This window comes from Castanea sativa, chromosome 5, assembly GCF_040712315.1.
Source record: "Castanea sativa cultivar Marrone di Chiusa Pesio chromosome 5, ASM4071231v1".
In the NCBI taxonomy this organism is placed as follows: domain Eukaryota; kingdom Viridiplantae; phylum Streptophyta; class Magnoliopsida; order Fagales; family Fagaceae; genus Castanea; species Castanea sativa.
In genome coordinates this window covers 32,629,956-32,649,540 of record NC_134017.1, presented here as the reverse complement: position 1 = coordinate 32,649,540, position 19,585 = coordinate 32,629,956, and the positions used below count along the sequence as shown (strand labels likewise).

General features: G+C 36.2%; 2 protein-coding genes across 6 annotated transcripts; one reads left to right on the top strand and one right to left on the bottom strand.

Moving 5' to 3' along the window:
- The first annotated feature begins 3,970 nt into the window (after nt 1-3,970).
- On the top strand, nt 3,971-8,365 carry LOC142637126 (photosynthetic NDH subunit of subcomplex B 1, chloroplastic). 5 transcript variants are annotated; one of them, XM_075811400.1, is made up of 6 exons: nt 3,971-4,678; nt 5,436-5,626; nt 5,951-6,208; nt 7,215-7,320; nt 7,841-7,926; nt 8,085-8,365. In XM_075811400.1, the coding sequence occupies exons 1-6, from the start codon at nt 4,082-4,084 to the stop codon at nt 8,248-8,250; spliced, it is 1,404 nt and encodes a 467-aa protein (XP_075667515.1). In that variant the 5' UTR covers nt 3,971-4,081; the 3' UTR covers nt 8,251-8,365. The 5 variants fall into 5 exon arrangements, 3 of the variants coding, with proteins under 3 accessions (XP_075667515.1, XP_075667517.1, XP_075667516.1); XR_012844554.1 differs by having other exon boundaries at nt 3,991-4,678; nt 7,781-7,926; XR_012844552.1 differs by having other exon boundaries at nt 3,991-4,678; nt 7,771-7,926.
- Nucleotides 8,366-15,241: 6,876 nt separating this feature from the next.
- LOC142633650 (phosphatidyl-N-methylethanolamine N-methyltransferase) lies at nt 15,242-18,946 on the bottom strand. The gene is made up of 2 exons (XM_075807890.1): nt 18,653-18,946; nt 15,242-15,649 (listed from the first exon to the last, which is right to left on the bottom strand). The coding sequence occupies exons 1-2, from the start codon at nt 18,901-18,903 to the stop codon at nt 15,400-15,402; spliced, it is 501 nt and encodes a 166-aa protein (XP_075664005.1). The 5' UTR covers nt 18,904-18,946; the 3' UTR covers nt 15,242-15,399.
- Nucleotides 18,947-19,585: the final 639 nt, after the last annotated feature.

Sequence of the window (19,585 nt, the reverse complement as noted above, 5' to 3'; positions counted from 1 at the left end):
GGCTGGGCCTAGAACCGATCGTGACTTGATGTTCATCGACCGGACTTGTGGTTGCCCCACATTTATTGCTAGGGGTGGCAATTCATGTTCACGTGTCGGATTTGTATCATGTCAACTCATAAGTATCAAACTATATGGGTCAACACTAACTCAACATGTTTATTAAACAGGTCAAGATCCCTCAATCTTAACACGATCCATTTATTGAACGGGTCAACAGTGTTGACCTATTTATCAAATTTTATAAAAAAATTATGAAAAAACAAACAAATAAATATTTTTAATATAAAATTCGTAACTAATGAGTAACTACATCACAAATAATCATTCAAAAATAAACATATTTCAATATCACAAATAATCAATCACAATATGTCAAAGAAAATAAACCACCACAACTTATAAGTTTATATACCTAGGGTTTGAAAGGTATATTGGTAAAATTTCATTTAATTAAACATGTCAAATAAATTAAAAGGGTTCCATGGGTTGAACATCAACCCAACCCGTTTATTAAGCGGGTTAGTCGTGTCAACCTGAATATGATACGAACCAATTAAACCTCAACCCAAAACTTGCTAATTTTTTGTTGTGTTGGGTTCGCGAGTTGTGTCCAATTTTTCCACTCCCTATTTATAGCTTTTCCTTCTCCTTTCTATAGCAATTTTTAAAAAAGGTTCAATCTTCAAAGCTAGAGATGTTTGTTTGTTAATTGTAATCGTAATTGTAATTGATGATGATGATATGAAAATAAATGAAGGCGCAACGGAGTGTTGTGTTTTGTTGAGTTTAAAGGCATGATGAGTAACATTAAGATTGACAAGTAAAGTATTTTGATAGACTTCAATAATCCGAGAGAGAGGTAGTGCTCACCAGTTTTTCTTTTTTCTTTTTTTGTGCAAATTAACTCCCTTTTTCAAACATACTTGCTACTTAGCATGGTTTCCAAATTATTTAGGAAACTAACATTTTGAGTCTCTTAGACTCAAGTTCACTGTAGAAACTCAAATCTCAAAAAATCAAGTTCCATGAGATGGAAAAGTTGAGGTGGAAAAAAAAATCCACGTGGAACTCAAGGCTCTAAGACTTGAGTTCCACAAAAAAAAAAAAAAAAAAAAAAACTCAACTGATACTTTTCTTCTCTCCCACTTCCGGCCCCAAAAAGGCAAAAACCCAACAACAAAACCAAACACCCACGCAACAAACCAAAACTGAAAACACAACTCCATCAACATGAACAACAACAAACCCAAAAAATTCATAATACCCAAATCCACTAAAAATTCACAAAACCAAAACCTAAACCCACAAAAAATTCACAATACCCAAACCAACCATGGCTCTGATCAGATTTGGCTCACGTCCCACATCCACAGCCACATCACAACCACAACCACAACCACCACTAGAGCGGCTACCAAAATCGTGAACAAAGAGTGAGGCCTGAGAAAGAGAGGGACGAACAAATGGTGAGAGAGAAAAATCGAAGAGAGAGAGTGATAGATCTTACTGTTGATGGCCAAAATCAACTTAAGCAGTAAAATTGAAGAAGAGAGAAGACGGTAATAACAAAGGCAAAGAGAAAAAAGAAAGAAAGAGAAAAGAAGAAACTGTCTGAACTGAAGAAGAAAGAAGTAGAAACAAAAGAAAAGAAAAAGGTTGTGGATTTTTCTTTTGAGGAACTTGAGTCTCTAAGACTTAGGTTCCATGTGGATTTTTTTCACCTCATCTTTGAAATTCATGGAACTTGAAACTTTGAGACTCGAGTTGTTACAGTGAACTCAAGTCGAAGAGACTCGAGATGTTAGTTTCCTAAATAGTTTGAAAACCATGCTAATTAACAAAATTGTTAGCATTTTTTGGTGTTAAATTGCAAAAGAATTTGTGCTCACTAATCATTCATTACCACCTCTTCTTTTCTTTTCTTTTCTGTTTTTTTTTTCACTGTCCCACTATATATTAAACTTCTTTTGCATTTAGCGTTATTTTTTCATCATCTCACCAATGATGGAAATCTGCAAGTGGTGGTAATCTAATGTGGAAGAAAATATCCACGTGGAACTAAGACTTGAATTACTGTCATAAGAACAGTTCTCCAGACCTTTCTTCTTCCTCCATTCTCCAGATCCTTCTCCTCCTCCTCCTCCTTCTTCTTCTTCTTCCCAGATCCTTCTTCTTCCATTCTCTAAATCAAATCCTTCTCCTCTTTCTTTTTCTTCTTCAAATCATAACCTTCTCCTTTTTCTCCTTCTTCTTCAGATCTAAAATAGATCATCTTCTCCAAAACAAAACTCGAGTTTTGAAGACTCAAATTCCACGTGTATAAAATATCCACATCAACCTTTGCCAGAGTATCAAAATTGAGTTTATGAGACTCAAGTTCCGTTATTGAACTCAAATTTAAGAAATTCAAGATGCTAGTTTGTTAAAATGTTTCAGTAGCATGCTAACTAATGAAATAGCTATTAAAATAATGCTAAATGGTAAATTTCCCCCTAAATTACCATCCTTTTAACATAATAAAAATAAAGATTTCCTATAATTGCCAAGAATTATATTAAATATACACTAAATTATAAATTACAACCATTGTTCACAATTTAGTTGAATTTTATAATTTATTTTAATTCTTTAACTTCGAACTTTATTCAATATAATTATTTCGTCCACTATCCTACTTGGACTATCATTGAATCCTCATAAAATTAACATCATTTTGAAATCTTAAAACTAGCAGCAACAACAAAAACAAAAATAAAAACAAATGTCATTTTTAAGACATTTAACAACACATTGTAATGGAAGGAGAAAAAATGACTACATTGAACATTAAGGAATGTTATAGGACTGAAATGAATAAATCAAAAGTTTCAAGGTTAAATTAAATTTTGGCCTAGATTGAAAGGTATAATTTATAATTTAACCTAATAATAATGATTAATATCACTTTAAAAATTAGTAAATAAATATTTGAATTACTACTAATTTATGATTTATAATACATAATTTATTAAGTAGTAAAATTTGTAATATCTCTAACATCACTTTATTCATTATCCTTGCAATAAGTATAAGGACACAATATTTTCACAAAAAGTAACTTTGTAAATTTATTCAATCATTATCCTTGAGTTTTTAAATTTACATGGGGAGTAACTTGAGTCACTCCAATAAATTTACATATGGAATAATTGTTTACCAAAAATATTACATGGGGAGTAATTTTCTCACATTCACTACTAATTCAAGTCACATTGAATAGTAACTTTATAAAGGGGGTATCAATATCATTTTACCAAATAAAAAAAGTTAGGCCATTTTTAGTGGTATTTTAGTTATGTACTATATTATAAGCATGTTTAAAAAACTCTATATACTATTTCCTAAAAAAAAAAAAGATGTTTATCCCATATTGGTTGTGTGTGTTAGAATTTTAGTTCTTATAACCTTAAGTTATTACTACAAAGGTTATGGCCTTTTGTAGTGGTGCTTGTTATGTAATATATTATAAACTTGTTTAAAAAATTTTATATACTACTTTTGTGTTTGTATGTTCTAATAAGTATTATTGTTTTTTCAAAAAAAAAATACTAAGTGTACGTTTGACATTGCCTTAAAAATGCAGTTTTTTGTTACTATTTAGCTTATTTTTGTTACTATTTAGTTTATTTTTACTACTATTATACCGTACTATTTTCAGCAAAATGTTTTCATTTTTAGTTAAAAAATAAGTTTTCCCAAATAAACACTAAAAGTACCATAGAAGAATGCATCATCTATAAGTAAAACATAATTTACATTAATAAAATCCATAATATGAATTAGAGTAATCAATATATATTTACTATTTGACTTGAAATTTTCTTAATTAAATCATTTCAAACCCACGAGATAAAAAAAAATGTTAACAAATAATCTATAAAAAAAAATAAATAAATAAATAAAAATCAGCAAGGTACATGACCCACTTATCCAACCGCCATCCACACACCGAAATCCAAACTTGTGAATAAGCAAGCAATAACCCCTCCAACAATAATACCAGAAAGTGATCAAAAGAGAGAAGAAAGTAAGTTTAACCATGGCTACAACTTCTCTACACCCCAAATCCCTGTCACCCTTTCTCACAAACCCACCTTCATTCCCCTCTCCCCACATCTCCAAACTCTCATTCTTGCACCCACCACACCACTCCCATTGCACCAAGAGATCAAACCTACTCCTCATCCAGCAAGCCACCAATAACAAGAAGAAGAACCCCTGGCTCGACCCTTTCGATGACGGTGAGGATCCTGAAATGGAATACGGCTCATTGTTCACAGACGGTAAGCAGGACGAGGACCCCCGCCCACCAGATAACCCTGACAACCCTTACGGGTTCTTGAAGTTCCCAGCTGGATTCAGTGTGGAAATCGCCTCATTGGGACTGAAAATAAGAGGAGATGTTAGGCGGTGCTGCTGTGTGGTCTCCGGCGGTGTGTATGAGAACTTGCTTTTCTTTCCGGCCATTCAGTTGATCAAGGATAGGTATCCGGGTGTGCAGGTGGACATCATTGCATCAGCTAGAGGGAAGCAGACGTATGAGCTGAATAAGAATGTGAGATGGGCTGATGTTTATGATCCTGATGATGATTTCCCGGAGCCCGCCGAGTATACGGATATGGTTGGACTTCTTAAGGTTGGTGGTTATGTATATGTTTTTTTTTCTTTCATCTTTTAAACTATGTTTGCAAATTGGTATTTTTGTTATAATAATTTTTGGCTTCTCAAATCCTATGGACATTGAAAAAAGTTACTCTCATACCACGTTAATTAAAAAGAGAAAGAGAGCGGAAGAGAAATTTGTATTTCAATGTGAATTATAATGAAAATCTATATACGAGTTACATTGAAACATAAAATGAAGGTATGTAAATTATTAAGTGTAATTCTTAAGTAAAGGAGGGAATCAAGATTTGACAATGAAGCAAATTATATTCAAATAATATTTTTATTAGGGCTACAAATTTTATCACTCGCTTTTACAAATTGATGTGCCAACTTCTAAACTTAATCCAAAGATGTAATTAATAAATTTATTAATTATATTGTTAATGCGACACTAATCACATTCTATTTCATGTCAATTTGTAATTGTTGTGCTAGCTAGTTTGTATATATTTTGTAGAAAAATTGGCAGCAGGTTTTCCTAGTTTTCTAAGAGGTGACATGAGTGCTTGCATTGGGCTTCTCTCTTTCAAGACTAAATGATAAATGTGGAAGAAAGAAAAATCAGAATTTGAACGCATTTTGTTCTTGCAAAAAAGTAGGCATTATTGAGTGATCGAATACTTGATATGGATTATTCCTTTTAAGAAGTAATTCCTCTGTGCATCTTTATAACAAGGGATTATAATCCACCTGGGCTATAAATGAATAGTGCCTTGTTCTTACAGAGTAGGTACTATGACATGGTGTTATCAACCAAACTAGCAGGGCTTGGCCATGCAGCATTCTTGTTTATGACGACAGCTCGAGATAGAGTTAGCTACGTTTATCCAAATGTAAATGCTGCAGGAGCAGGATTACTTCTGTCAGAAACATTTACGCCTGATAGTTTGAATCTCTCTGATGGAGGATATAACATGTGAGTTTACAGTTCAACACAGAGGATTTACGTACTTGAATATTCACTAATTCTGTACATAAAGATGCCCCTTAGTGTAATAGTAAAACATTGTCCTTTCTGACAAGAATTTTGTTGTGCAGGATAGCATATCTTTAGATGGCCATAACACAAGTAGCATGTGCCTTTCATCATAATAAAAGACCCCAAATTAGCATCGAAATGTAAATAGATTGAAAAAAAAAAAAAAAAAAAAGAGAGAGAGATAGAGTTTCTATTGTATAATTGACAATCTGTTTGGTGCTTTTATCCTAGAAAGTCTTAACATGGGTTTGTTTAAATTAGGTACCATCAGATGCTTGATTGGTTGGGAAGGCCATTTCGAAGTGTGCCAAGGCAAGTTGTTCCTCCCCTCAGAGTATCAATTTCAAGGAAGCTAAAGGAGGTTGTAGAGGCAAAATATAAGAAAGCAGGTGCAGAGAAAGGAAGATACATAGTAATTCATGGGATAGAATCAGATTCAAAGGCCTTGATGCAGTCTAGGGGGGATTCTGATAGCTTGCTACCCATTGAAGTATGGGATGAAATTGCAGAAGCAGTCAGGTAGTAAAATTTTATTATAGAAAAAAGAGAAGAAAAGAAAAGAGGCTTGACTTGTGAGCTAAATGTGCTTGTATTTAGAATGAATTAATTTACTCCCTCCATTATCGCTAGGTTAGGCCATCTTTGACATTCTTAACTTAAATGCCTTTTATTATAAACAGACTATCTAAATAGAGTTGAGATAAAGAAAGTGACATTGAATGCAAAAGCTACTCATAACTTTGCTCGGACAAATTGTCTTGTTTTTAAAAAGTTATGTTTTATTTTCTTTTTATTTCTTTGAAGTGGCTTTTTTTGTTTTTTGTTTTCTGACCATGAAATCATTTTCAGCATGAAAGTGTTGGGTTGGAGATGCAGCCTTATTGTCAATTAACCAACATGCTTTTTTCATTAGATAATTTTACTACCTAATCTTCAACCAATGAATTTTATAAGACGCACTCTCAAGTCATATACTAAATACTTCAACTCAACTGTTCTGCAGCCAGGAAATTGTGCATTAGTACCCAGTACACCGTACCACTGAATGTAAAAAATCAATGCTAAATATAAATGAATTACACAAATCTAAAACTGTAATGTGGATGTATCACCTAAAAAAGAAAACTGAAGTGATGTGGTAGTGTGCAGAAGAGAGGTATTCTGTGCCATATGTATTGTTGGCAATAAACCCTCCACATCATAGTATGGAAGTTTTATAAGAAATATTTGTACAAGAAGGATTTTCCATAGAAAAGGGAAATCAAAGTAACATTTATCAACAAATGTATGATTAATTTCATTATCAATCTAGGACTTCTATAAATCAAAGGGGGGGAAAAACACAAAAGTTAATGTCTTACACACATCAGTCAGTCCAGCAACTGTATGCAATTGATCTAATTGAATCCCTTATTTTCTTATCCTGACTGAACTGCCATGTCTGCCCTCCTAGTTGGCCATGGTTTTAGAAACATTTTGTGAAGCTCATGTGGACGTATTGACATGAGATTGTATTTGTTCACAGGGGATTTAGGCCAGTTTTTGTGATTCCACATGATAAAGTAAGGGAGGATGTGGAGGAAGTAGTTGGAAATGATGCAAGTATTGTGTTTATCACAACCCCTGGCCAGGTAACATTGTCCTCTTTCAATTAGTCTTTTTTGAATAGTTATTGCACCAAAAGAGAAAAAGAAAAATTAAAACACACAAATATGATAGGAAATTTTTTATAAGGATTATGTGGTGCAGATGAGGTCAGAAAGGAAACCATGTCTAGTGAGATTGGTTTCTCAACTGCCCAGGTTGGAAATGCCAATCAATTCTGATAATGGCCTCTGGCAACAAAATTAGTTTAGTGGTTGCAACTTTCAAGTCCCTCTATTGTGGACCGACTGTTGTCAAAAGGCATTCACCAAGAAACCTTGAGTGACGAGTCAACATTCATGAAAATACCCTCTCAATGCAATATGATACGTTGTGTTTACAAAGGACAGTTGCAAAACAGTACCCAACTTGTAAAACATACAACGATAATACAAATTTTCTACGAAAGGATAACATATTAAGAATGATAATGCTAGCTGATTCAAGGCATGAAGCATTTACAAATTCCAGTAGTGGCACTTCATGGTGTGGTTATGCATGCTTCAGCTGGCAGCTCTCATCAATGACTCAGCTGGCGTAATTGCTACAAACACAGCTGCTATCCAACTTGCAAACGCACGTGAGAAACCCAGGTAAATGCGTCTGGCAAAATAAAATCACTAGTTTGCTAATTGAGTAGCAAAAAGAACCTCTGTCCCTTTACAATATTATGTATTACAGAATTTCATAAGTTTAGAAGGTACTTGATGAGACATAAGTTTGATGCGTCTATTATACATATTTGTCACAGCATCGCATTGTTTTGCTCTGAAGAAAAGGGGAAACTATTTGTTCCCAATGCAGAAGAGAAGAAATGTGTCATTGTCTCGTCCAAGACAGGAAAATTAATAGACATTGACATTGAAGCAGTAAAAAGAGCAATTCAAATTTTTGATGTGTCCTTAGCTCTAGCCTAAAAAGGAGAAGAGGGTCACTTCCTTTTCCTTTTTTTTTTTTCCCGAAAATTGTTTTGTTATTCTGGTTGTTTAGCTTTGTTTAAATATTATTGTAGAAATGAATATCAATCTTTCTCTTAGTGTGGGGGTTGGCTAAGCATGACCTCAAAATCAACCATGTATAAAAGTGCAAAATTCAAGTTTGTTATTTGCCAAACCAGATTCAGCAAAAGGGGTTCAGTGGTTCAGCTCTTTGTAGGAGTTCACTGAAAAAGACTGACATCTTGAATGAAAGAAATTAATGTCATCAGAATTCTCCGAGACAAAAATTGGAACAAAAATCTTAAACTATGACCTCTTATTTCTGATGAATATCTTAAGCCGAAGGTGTAGCATTTCCCTCAGATTTAAGACTGGCTTTTTAACACAAAATACCTATGCCTAGGGTGTCTTGGACCTCCATAGAGAGTTGCAAAGAAAAGAAAGAGAAACAGAAAATGGAATTTGTTAATGATTGGCAACTCCTCATCAAGACAGCAAGAATCAGGGACAGGAAGTATAGAAGGAGTGGATATACTTTTGAGGCCAAAAATATTGGAGTCAAAACTATTTGAATGTTGCAATAGCTGAATGCAAATTCCACCCCCTAGCAGGTCAAGAGGCCATTGTGGTAGCTGTCATGAGAGCAAAGGAGCGGGGATTCAGCAAATTAATTGTGCTAACCAACAGCAAGAGCACAGAAAAAATATAGAGAGGCACGAGAGGAACTAATTGGAGAGAACGCGTCCTGCTCACTGACTAGAAGTCCCTTTCTTTTTTTTTCTTTCTTTTTCTTTTTTGATATTCAAACTGTTCGAAACTTTCATTAATAGGGATAGGATTTGATAATCTATCATCCGCGGAGTGTTCTCCACCCAGATAACATCCTCAGACAAAAGTTTTGCATGCCTAGCCAAAAGGTGAGCTGCTAAGTTACAGAACCTCCTCACATAGCTTGATTTCCAGGTGCTGCTTTGCTGGAGCCAGAATTTAATTCCTTCAATCACTTTCTTGATGGAGCTTGAGGGCAGATCAGGGCTGGAAATGGCATTCATCACAATTTGGGCGTCTCCTTCAATAATAAATGGGCTTAGGCCAAGATCTCTAGCTAGACGAACACCCTCCTTGGCTGCCTTCGCTTCCACTTCTAATGCCCCCAGAGGAAGGTCAATTCTTTTGCTCATTGCCCCCATTATCTGCCCCTTTTCATTTCTAATAACCAATCCAACACCACAGCAGTTCAGCTAAACACTGCCCCATCCACATTTACCTTATACCAACCTTGGCAAGGGGGCTTCCAATGAGAATTTTCTGGAATGGAGGTTTGTCTTGGGGCCGGAGGGGGGGGTGGTTCTATCAGAATTCTTTAGCTAGACTCACGGCATCTCTTGCAATTAGTTTGGCTTGTTTGCATCTTCCTTCATGCTTAACCGAGTTTTTGTTCTTCCATAAGCTCCAAGTTGTGATGGCAAAGAGCTCCCAATCTACTGTTTGTTGGTCTTCCCACAACTTCTAGACAAAGTCAATGAACTCCTTCTGAGGGCTGGGGAAATCTGGGAGGGTTAAGTTGGACTCTTTCCAAACCTCCAATGCCAACTTGCAGTCCCAAAGAATATGTCCTGATGATTCACACTTTCCACATAGAATGCAGTTGTCATCAGTGGTCCCCTTTTTGATCTTGAGGTGATAATTTGTGGGAAGTATGTCCCGACAGGCCTTTCAAAAAAAATGCTTGATTTTGTTTGGGCAATTTAGCCTCCATATGGCCTTCCACAAATTTGCCATCTTTGAGTTGTTTGAATTTCCCTCTCCATCGTCTGTGTCATTCTTTAATCCATCTGATTATGCACTCCTAGCAAAGAAGCAACCGTTTTGGGTCCAGGCCCAAATCAATGAATCATGAGGGAGACTAGGTGTTGGAAAATCTAGTTTTGTATCTCATACAAAACACACAGCGGAAGCAACAAACATAGATCTATTTCATCCATGATTGACAACATGCACTATATAAATTTCAAAATTTAAAAACAAAATAGCGTACTTTGGTGTGGTGAAATTCAAAACAAAAGATTAGAAGTACTTGGGAATACTTTTAGTCTTCACTCCAGTTCCACTTTATGCCCAAGAAGTGTGGTCTCTCAATCAGTTTCCAAGGGAGAATAATCGAGTGGCTTCTAACCACATATACACACCACTTCACAATGGTGTATCTCTCTTATTCTTTTTATTATAAAAAAATTATGTATGTTTCTCCCTTTATAACTAACCGATTATCTAATTGGGCTGGCCTATTGAGCATTTTCAATTGGGCTTTAGTGTGTGGCTTGGAGTGAGACCAAAATGGACTAATAAGACACTAGCTCCAATGGGCCTTAAGCTTTTCTGTCAACTCTTGACAAGTCCAAAGTTACCATTAATTATATTTAATACCACTATATAAATATAATTGCACTCTATATGGCCATTCTACTCTATCGTATGCCTTTCAAGCCTTTCTTGAAAGTGTCCTTGACCTCTGATTCCACATCATCTCCTCCCTGATTAGTGTTTCATTGATTTCTTTCTTTAGAGATTGGATCTTTTTAGCTGATTCGTGAAGTAAGCTTAAGGATTCAAGTTGTTGGAGGTGATTTTTCTTCTGTTTAAGAACCTTGTTGACATTGCCAAATCCATTTTGATTCCACCTCTACAACTGGGATTGGCAGTTCTTGATTCTGTCTTGTATTTGGAAATTAGGATCAGCTCTCATTGGGTCCCAGGCAGCTTCAATCACTTCTTTGCATTTGTTGTCTCCAGTCAACATGGCTTCAAAGAAAAACCTTATTTTCTTTGGCTTTGCCTTCCTGGGTTTCCTCAAGAATAAAGCCAGTAAACAGTGATTAGACACTAACATCAAAACATGGTGGACTTTGGCTTTTAGGTACTCCTCTATCCGTCTCTCATTCGCAACCACTCTATCCAATCTAATGAGTGTTCATTGCTCTCCTAGACGTTTGTTGCACCAAGTGTACTTCTGGCCCATGAAACCCAAATCATACAGTCCACATCAGTGCAAGCAGTTCCTAAAATCTTCCATCTATTTGGCCTTACGATCCATCTAGCCCAGCTTCTCACATCAGTGCCTTCCTACCATAGAAGCACTAATCCACCACTTCTGTCGTCATTGGAGACCGAAATCCCTTATGTGAAGTCAAGCTTATTTTGGAGTCCTTTCATGCAATTTGTGCTTGCTTTTGTCTTCATAAGGAAGACAAGAATCGAAACTTTTGATTTCACCTCATTGGTGAGGATCCAAACCGTCGAGGGAGATTTAAGATCCTAGCAGTTCCACGCCAAGATGCTCATTGGGCTCGGCAATGCTGCATCGCAGCCATTGTCTCACCACCATCCTTTGAGTTTTCCCTATCTAGGTTATTACTTGTTTGTTTCTTGCCCTTTCTTCGCTTCAGGTCAATGATGTTTGGGTCTAGTTCAGATAAGAGGGTTGGGCCTTCCCTTTTCTGATTGATTGGGCTGAGGTCTGTATCCTTGTTCTTTGGTTTTGTGGTTCTAGCCAATCTTTTCTAGTGGCCGCTCTTCGGGCCCAATTTTTCAGCGACCATCCCACCTCTTGGACATAACTCATGGCCATTGGGCCTATTTTGGTGTTATCAAGGTCTCGACTTCACATGGTAATATCCTCAAGTGAGGTTAGCGCTAGAATGAAATCAAACCTGGGGTCCACCTCCTGTTAGGTCACTTTCTCCCACTGCATAACTTCCTCAGCCCCATTATGTTTCATAGATGCCTCCAAGTTTTCCTTCCGTATTATAGGAAGACTATCCTCTGTTCTTTTACTTCCACTACTAACCTTTCCTTCTTCCTAATAAGCCCTTAGGGCCTGTCCCGATGCTTCTGAAACCGTTTTCTCATTCGCCATGTTTCCCTCCCCCAAAAGTGGCAGGTTTGACCTGGGTTTTTCACCTACCCTATTCTCTATCCTCGGGACCTGGGTTGCCACCACTGGTGCTTCCACATCACTTCTCACAGTCTCTTTTTCGGGTTCCCGACTAATAGAGGGCCCATTCTTGATTGGCTCCTTTCTGAGCTTCTTTGCAAGCTCTCTTCTCAGCCATGCCCTATATTGGAGGTTCTCAATTGCTTCTTGTTTATCTTTCTCAAGAGTGTCAAGGCAGTCCTTTACGCCGTGGTTCAACAAGCCACATTTGTAGCAGAAATTTTGGAGCCGCTTGTACTTGAAGCTAACCCATCTTCTTTCCCCTCCTTCAATCGTGACCTTCTTTCCTAGAACAAGTTTCTCCGTAGCGTCTATCTGGACTCTAACCCAGAGGTATTTCCCCAATTGGACTCCCATTTCCAGAACATCGACATCTAATACCTTGCCTAACTTGGACCCAATGGACCATCCTATCTCCTTTGTTCTACTCTTGAAAGGGAGGTTAAGGATTTGGACCCAAAACGGAGTCCACCTTAGGGAAATTTCCTTTTAGGAATTGTTCATCTTCAAAGTCTTGGAGAAGGATGAGTTGCTTCTCATAGCTCCACAGGCACATGTCTAAAACTTTCTTTTTGTCTCTCCCATCCCCAAACTCCACAAGGAACAAGTCCTCCTCTATCTCAGAGACCTGAATCCCCTTGCTAGGTTTCCACAACATCCTAATATTCTTACTTAGAGCTTCAAGATTGATGCTCCTTTGTGTTAAAACTTTCATAACCATAAAGCTCTTTCCGATTTCTTTTGCTGCCTTTGTATTACTGCTTCCCAGTTTTATCCTCTTGTCCTCTTCCTTGGTGAGGGTTAACCTCTTCCATAACGTTTCCAAATCGTCTGCCATGTACCTATGGTTACTAGGCCTCACCAAAATGGAGACCACTAAAACTCTTGCAAGGAAACTCTGCAAGACCTAAACTGGGTCTACGTGCACAAGAGCATGAGAGCACCTCAAATGCTAAATCGAAGTCTCTTTCTCAATAGGGAGTGAAGCTAACAATCAAGTCTACCTACCAGTATTTTGAACACCACCTACTACAACAATGCCAAATTAGCATCCAAGGAGCCTATGCATAATTTTTGGTTTCATCCAGACTTGAGCTATATTAATTCCCATATATAAAGGGAGTCATATTTTCCATGTTTATTGTTTTGTTTTCTAGCTTGTTATTCTTTCTGGACTGTTAACATTCAATATTAAAAAAATATATTAAAAAAAAAATCAATTTTACCTTAATGATTTTACATCTATTTCCATAAAGTTAATACATAATTGTAAATTGATATGACCATTGCCGTCACCTCTTCTTTTTCTACTTAATTTTTAAACAACCAAACAATGAGAAAGGGTAACAATTTCCCCTCGAGTCTCTACTCTTCTCTCCATCCGAACACAACTCTTCTCTCCATCCGAACACATTGTAAGCCCTCTAGGGATTATTTTGCTCAAATGAATTTAAAGGGTATATTATAATTTACTCACATGTAGTTTGATCGAAATTTAAGTAGCCTACTTATAGTTTAAAATTTGATACTTTACCCACTTGAAGTAAGTTCAGTTAGAGTTCCTTAACACATTTATGTTAAAAACATGGCTAAATATGTAATTTTGCTTTTTTTTTTTTTTTATACAAGATATAATAAGATAAAAAAAATAAATAAAAAAAACCTAGCAGAACCCATGTATCATGGGATCTCAAACCAAAAGTAGACAATTTAAATTTAGATCAAATCTTAAGTGGGTAAAGTGTTAAATTTCAAACCATAGGTAGACAACTTAAATTTCGGTCAAACCACAGGTGGGTATATTATAATTTGCTCAAATTTAAAACCCGTTGCATTTATTGATCTTGGGCTCTAGAGAACCACTATTTAGATTTCCTAGTTGTTGCACAAGAGCATTCACATCCGGTCTTCTATATGTCATATGTTGGTATATTTTAGCTTTAACGCATAAAAATAGAGCATTACCCAGTCTTGCAAAATCTTACAATTGCAAAAAATTTGCAATTGTGCTACAATGCCATCACCAATATATAATTGCATTGTAGCACAATTATAAACGAAAATATTACATTTTTTTTTATTTCCTCCTTTGTTTTCTCTCATTCCGACTCTCACTTCCTCTCTTTATGTCTCTCATAACTCCTCCTTCCTCACTCCATCTCTCACATCTCTCTCACTCTTTCATTCAAAGCTTGCGCTGGAGCTAGATTTTGGATTTGGGATTGGCAGAGCTCGGAGATCGTGGTGGCGTGAGTTTGGATCGGTCGATCGGTGGGTTTGAATAGGTGGATTTGTTGATTGGTGGGTGGATCAGTAAACACAAACACCATTCGACCATACCCAACAAAAACCCCTCCTTGAAAACCTAAACCCAAATCTCCAAAGACACATACCAAAAAGAGAGCTTTGAATAGAAAAATAAAGAAAACAATGAGATAAAGAGAGAGAGAGAGAGAGAGAGAGAGAGAGAGAGAACCCAAAAGAGCCATTGTGATGGTTGATTGGTTGGTCGATAGCTTCGATGGTGATTATTTTTAAATGGGTTTGCTGGGATATATGTGGTTTGGTTTGAACTGATGGTTTAATGGTTTTTTTTTTTTTTTTTTAATGTGGTTTCGGTTTTGGTTTGGATTTGATGGTTTGGTGGGTGATGCTGGGATATGTGAGGGTGACAGTGTGTTGGTGGGTGGCATGGTGGTGGCATTTGTTGTGGCCGGTGCCAGAGGTAGAGGGAGAAAGAGGAAAAGGAAAAGAGAGAAAAATCGTAAAAAAAAAAAAAAGAATATTTAAATAAACTAGGAAAAAATAGAGTTTAGAATATTAGGTGTGTTGTAAAATGATATGGTGTAAATGATAAAATAACTTTTAAGATGGTAAAATAGATTTTTTTTTTTTTTTTTTAAATACGGGATGTGAACGCTCTGATGTTTTATGGCATCTCAAAACTCATTTAATCCGGGAGATAACTATAGGAACTATAGGAACGAGAAACCTCACAATGTACCAATCAATTATGCAAGATAAATTAATTAATTTCATAACAAAAAGAAAGACTGAAAAAAAAAGTCTACATAATCCGAGGTACGGTTAATTCTTCCATGATTGCTTCGCTAGTAATGTTGCAATTGTTGCAATCATGAGATTAGCTTCGCACGAGTAGCTGGATCTTCCTTCGATTCCACATAAACCATGAAAACATAGCCCAGTGACCAAAGAAGAATGTATTGAAAAGGCACCCAAGAAAGACACGCAAGAAGACTCATAATGCTTCCTACGTACTGAGGATCTCTAATAACCCCAAAAGGGAATTCTGTCACCCAGGAAATGTTCTTTCCAAAACGTACTCCATAGTATGTTCCAGATTCACCAAGCAATTGATACACCCTGTGATTTGAGAGTTTTAGTACACATATGAGAAGCATTGTAAATCCCGTTTATATATTAAGACAAAGCATTGATCTTTTTTTTTTTCTTTTTTTTTTTATAATTTCGTTTTGCTTTTGTGGGGTGTGAGTTTCTAAACTATAGGTGTCATGTATGCTCCGGCTCCTCAATAGTGTGCACTGCTATGGTGAAAGCGACAATAAAAAAGTATTATACATGAACGCATGATCTAACAACCCCTTGGTTTGGTTTTCATGTCTAGTTTTTGCTTGTGGGTACGACAAGTTAAGCGTCACAGTCAATGCATTTTATACAAAGCTCAATTTCCAACAAAAAACAGTAGCCAGATAAAAATATGGAGTCGACCTGAGTCAAGTACACTTCTTGGTCATATCTGTTAAGATTATTGCAACATTTTAAACACGCTTCCCATTCAGCAAACTCATTCTACCAGTTCCTAAAACCAAAAAACACGTGCCATGATATCATCATATGAAACAAATGACATGCTGCTACTTCTGAGCCAAAGAAGATAATCAAATACCAGTTACAGACATCATTTTCAATGACATATGCTAAAATTTTATCCAACAAACAACAATTTTACCAACAGGCAGCAAGCTCCAAACCACCGTCCAAACAACAAAGTAAACCAAACTAACCTATTAACCAAAGACATTGAAAGGAATCCTCTGCAAGTTACACAAAGACCTAATTTTGATAGTATCTTTTACATTCTTACAAAATTACAACATATATCTAACTTCCTGCCTAATGGCTTGAATAATCTCTACTTCAAATGAAGTTTGGTGGATTGGGTGATCAGAATTTCAGAATATTCCATCAAACTTTGTTTGGGAAATGGTTGTGGAGGTATGGAACAGAGACAAACTCACCTTTGGAGGTAGGCTATTGAGATTAAATATGGGAATGATTGGGGTGGCTGGTGGACAAAGAAGCTTATGGTGTAAGTTTTTGGACAAGACTGGCCAAATAGTGTGTCCATGCAACATAGGACAAGACTGGCCAAATTTTCCTAAATTCATCAAGGTTGGTGCTGGTAATAGAGTTCAATTTTGGCATGATTTGTGGTGTGAGGGTTGTACACTTTGAGAGGTCTTTCCAGAACTCTATAGCATTAGTTGTAATAAGGAGTCTTAAATTGCAGAAGTCACGCACTTTCCTAAACAGAGACTATTTTGGGATCTACAATTTTCTAGGGCTGTCCAAAATTGGGAGTTGGAATCTTTAACTGCATTTTTGCAAATAATTTATTCTATACCTCTTAATGGAGATGACAAACTTTGTTGGAAGCCGGTAAAGAATAAGGATTTTAAAGTGCGTGAATACCATTGCTCCCTTCCCTCAACTCCTAGCAATCTTTTTCTTTCGAAACCTGTGTGGAGTTCAAAGATCCCTCCTAGGGTTGCTTTCTTCTCATAGACTACCGCCTTAGAAAACATTTTGACTCTTGATAACTTATGGAATAAGGGTGTTACAGTTGTGGATTGATGCTATATGTGTAAAAGGAGTGGGGAATCAGCAAATCATCTTCTTCTTCATTGTCCCCATTGCTTTTGAATTATGGACTATTGTGTGGACTTTGATTGGTCTTCTATGAGTTATGCCACAAAGTGTTATAGACTTATTTTCAGCTTGGCAATCTCCTTTCAATAAACATCGAAATATAGATTTGTGGAGGGTTGTGGCACATTATGTCTTATGGTGTATTTGGAGACAACAGAACACAAGATGCTTTGAGAGAAGAGAACAGTCTATTCTCGAGATTAAATCTTTCTTTCTCCACTCTTTCTAGATTGGAGTTCTTTTTTTTAATTCTATTCCATGTTCTAATTTTTTAGACATGCTTGATCATTGTAATTTAAGAGATTGATGTACTTCTACCCAATACCCATTCACACCACCAGTGTACTTGGGTATTTTGATTAATAAACTATCGCTATTTATCAACAACAAAAAAAAATCTCAACTTCAAGGGAAATCTTTCCACAATAAATTCTAGAATTGGGATCAACCCAGATGTCGATATATGACAGCTGCCCATGAATTCTTATTTGCAACTGGCAGCCATTCAACATTATCTTCTCTGTCAATCAGAAATTTATTTAGCCTAACTTGAATCTAGATTCAAGACTAAGTCATCTGACACAGCTGGAGGCCAGTTCCAATGCCCTCAGCGGTCTCTTTGTCTGTTGCAAATTCACTTTCGAAATTTAGAAAGGGGTCCCTCAAGGCCTCAACCCCAAAACATACACGGCTTAATCAAATCCTTTAAAGGATGAATCACCCTTATTATAATCTCCAATCATTTGTACTGCTCAGCTAAAGATAATAGCAATCCTATGCTAAAGGAAGCTTCATCTTTGAAACCCACTTCATTCCCCATCCTTCAAGAAAAAAATTTATTGCCACCCTATTAAGAATACAAATACTTGCTCCTGAGAAAACCAACTATGGTTGGAAGGCAATTTGGAGGGCAAAATTTCCTACAATGATAATCATCATAGTTTTAATTTGGTCCCAAAAATAAATTCTAGGCTCCGTCATTGTCTGTGTATTCATTCATCTCATGTATTGTGTAACCATTATATTAAAACTTTGAACTTAGCTTAATGTAGGTCCAAACACATTATTCTATCCAGATTAGGCATCAAATATATGCAGAGGTCACTAGTTTAAATCTACCCTTTACCCTCCCCCGAGCCTAAATATATAGACGCAATTCTAAAACTATTACATGGGCAATTCAGTGAGAGCCCAAACATTTGCTCGGAACCTTTTTGTGAGTTGGTTGCAGGTAGCAACGGTTTATGGATCCACACATAGTCACAACATTTTTTTTTCTCAATGCCATATCATATATATACATAAGTTTAGGATGTAATAGAGAGATGAAAAAACAGAACATCACCACACAAAAAAAAAAAATATATATATATATATATATAGAGAGAGAGAGAGAGAGAGAGAGAGAGAGCAGACCTAAAGTTGAGAAACTGGCCAAAGAGGAAGAGAGGCCAGAAGTAGAGAGGAGGAGGCCAAGAGAGATAGTTGTAAGACACTGAGAAAAGTGACAAAAACTGAACCAGCTTCAGCAAATGGGACACGCTTGCCATCACCTTTGATGGGTCTCTTCCCTTCCCACACAGTTCAACCCATGACTGCGGATTTGTCCATAGCCAGAAATAAAACGGGAATGGCGCTATTACCCCAGTCGCTGCAAATATCCCCATTTCTCTCTCTCTCTCATTTCCAGTTCCACCCTTTTTCCCTTGAGAATCATACAGATTCTGTACTTTTACGGTTTTACCCACACCCACTTGATCAGTCTTCATGGGCTGGGCTTTTAATATATCAACTCATTCTCACCCACAGTTGAGCAGGCTTTGTAACTCAGACATGAATTGGGCCGAAACATTGGTATGGTTGTTTTTCTTTTTTGTATTTGGGATTTTAAATTATAGCTTGTTGCTAAAAATGTCTTCTGATTTTAAATGCAGTCCAGTTACGTGCTAAGTGTCCTTTCAATTATACTCTAGTTTTATATTAACTAGTTGCTAATCCGTGCTATGCACGGAAACTTATCTATTTGTGAGGTAAATTAATATAATTTTATAAAATTTTAAATTGATTAAGAAACTACACCATCGTATGATTTACTCTTGTATAATTTCAATTTGTGTTTCAAATTGAGGAATAAGTCATTGCTTGAACGTGCAATAGCTTACAAAAAATTTGTCAGACAATTTCAGACAGTACAAAAAAAAACTCAAAAATTAAGATATTAAAACTTCTGAAAGACCAAAAAATATTAAAGAAAAGTTATCAACATTTGAGTTTGAGTTTAAGTTGGATTTGATAAAGAGATAGAGTTTTACTCTTTGTTAAGTTTGGATTAAACAAAAATAATTTTGT

Excerpts from the sequence above, each read along its gene's own strand:
- LOC142637126 (XM_075811400.1), top strand. The coding sequence starts at position 4,082 with ATGGCTACAACTTCTCTACACCCCAAATCCCTGTCACCCTTTCTCACA. Across the intron at positions 4,679-5,435 it reads ATATGGTTGGACTTCTTAAG|AGTAGGTACTATGACATGGT; the intron begins GTTGGTGGTTAT and ends TTGTTCTTACAG. Across the intron at positions 7,321-7,840 it reads TTATCACAACCCCTGGCCAG|CTGGCAGCTCTCATCAATGA; the intron begins GTAACATTGTCC and ends TGCATGCTTCAG.
- LOC142633650 (XM_075807890.1), bottom strand. The coding sequence starts at position 18,903 with ATGGGGATATTTGCAGCGACTGGGGTAATAGCGCCATTCCCGTTTTAT. Across the intron at positions 15,650-18,652 it reads GGCCAGTTTCTCAACTTTAG|GGTGTATCAATTGCTTGGTG; the intron begins GTCTGCTCTCTC and ends CTCAAATCACAG.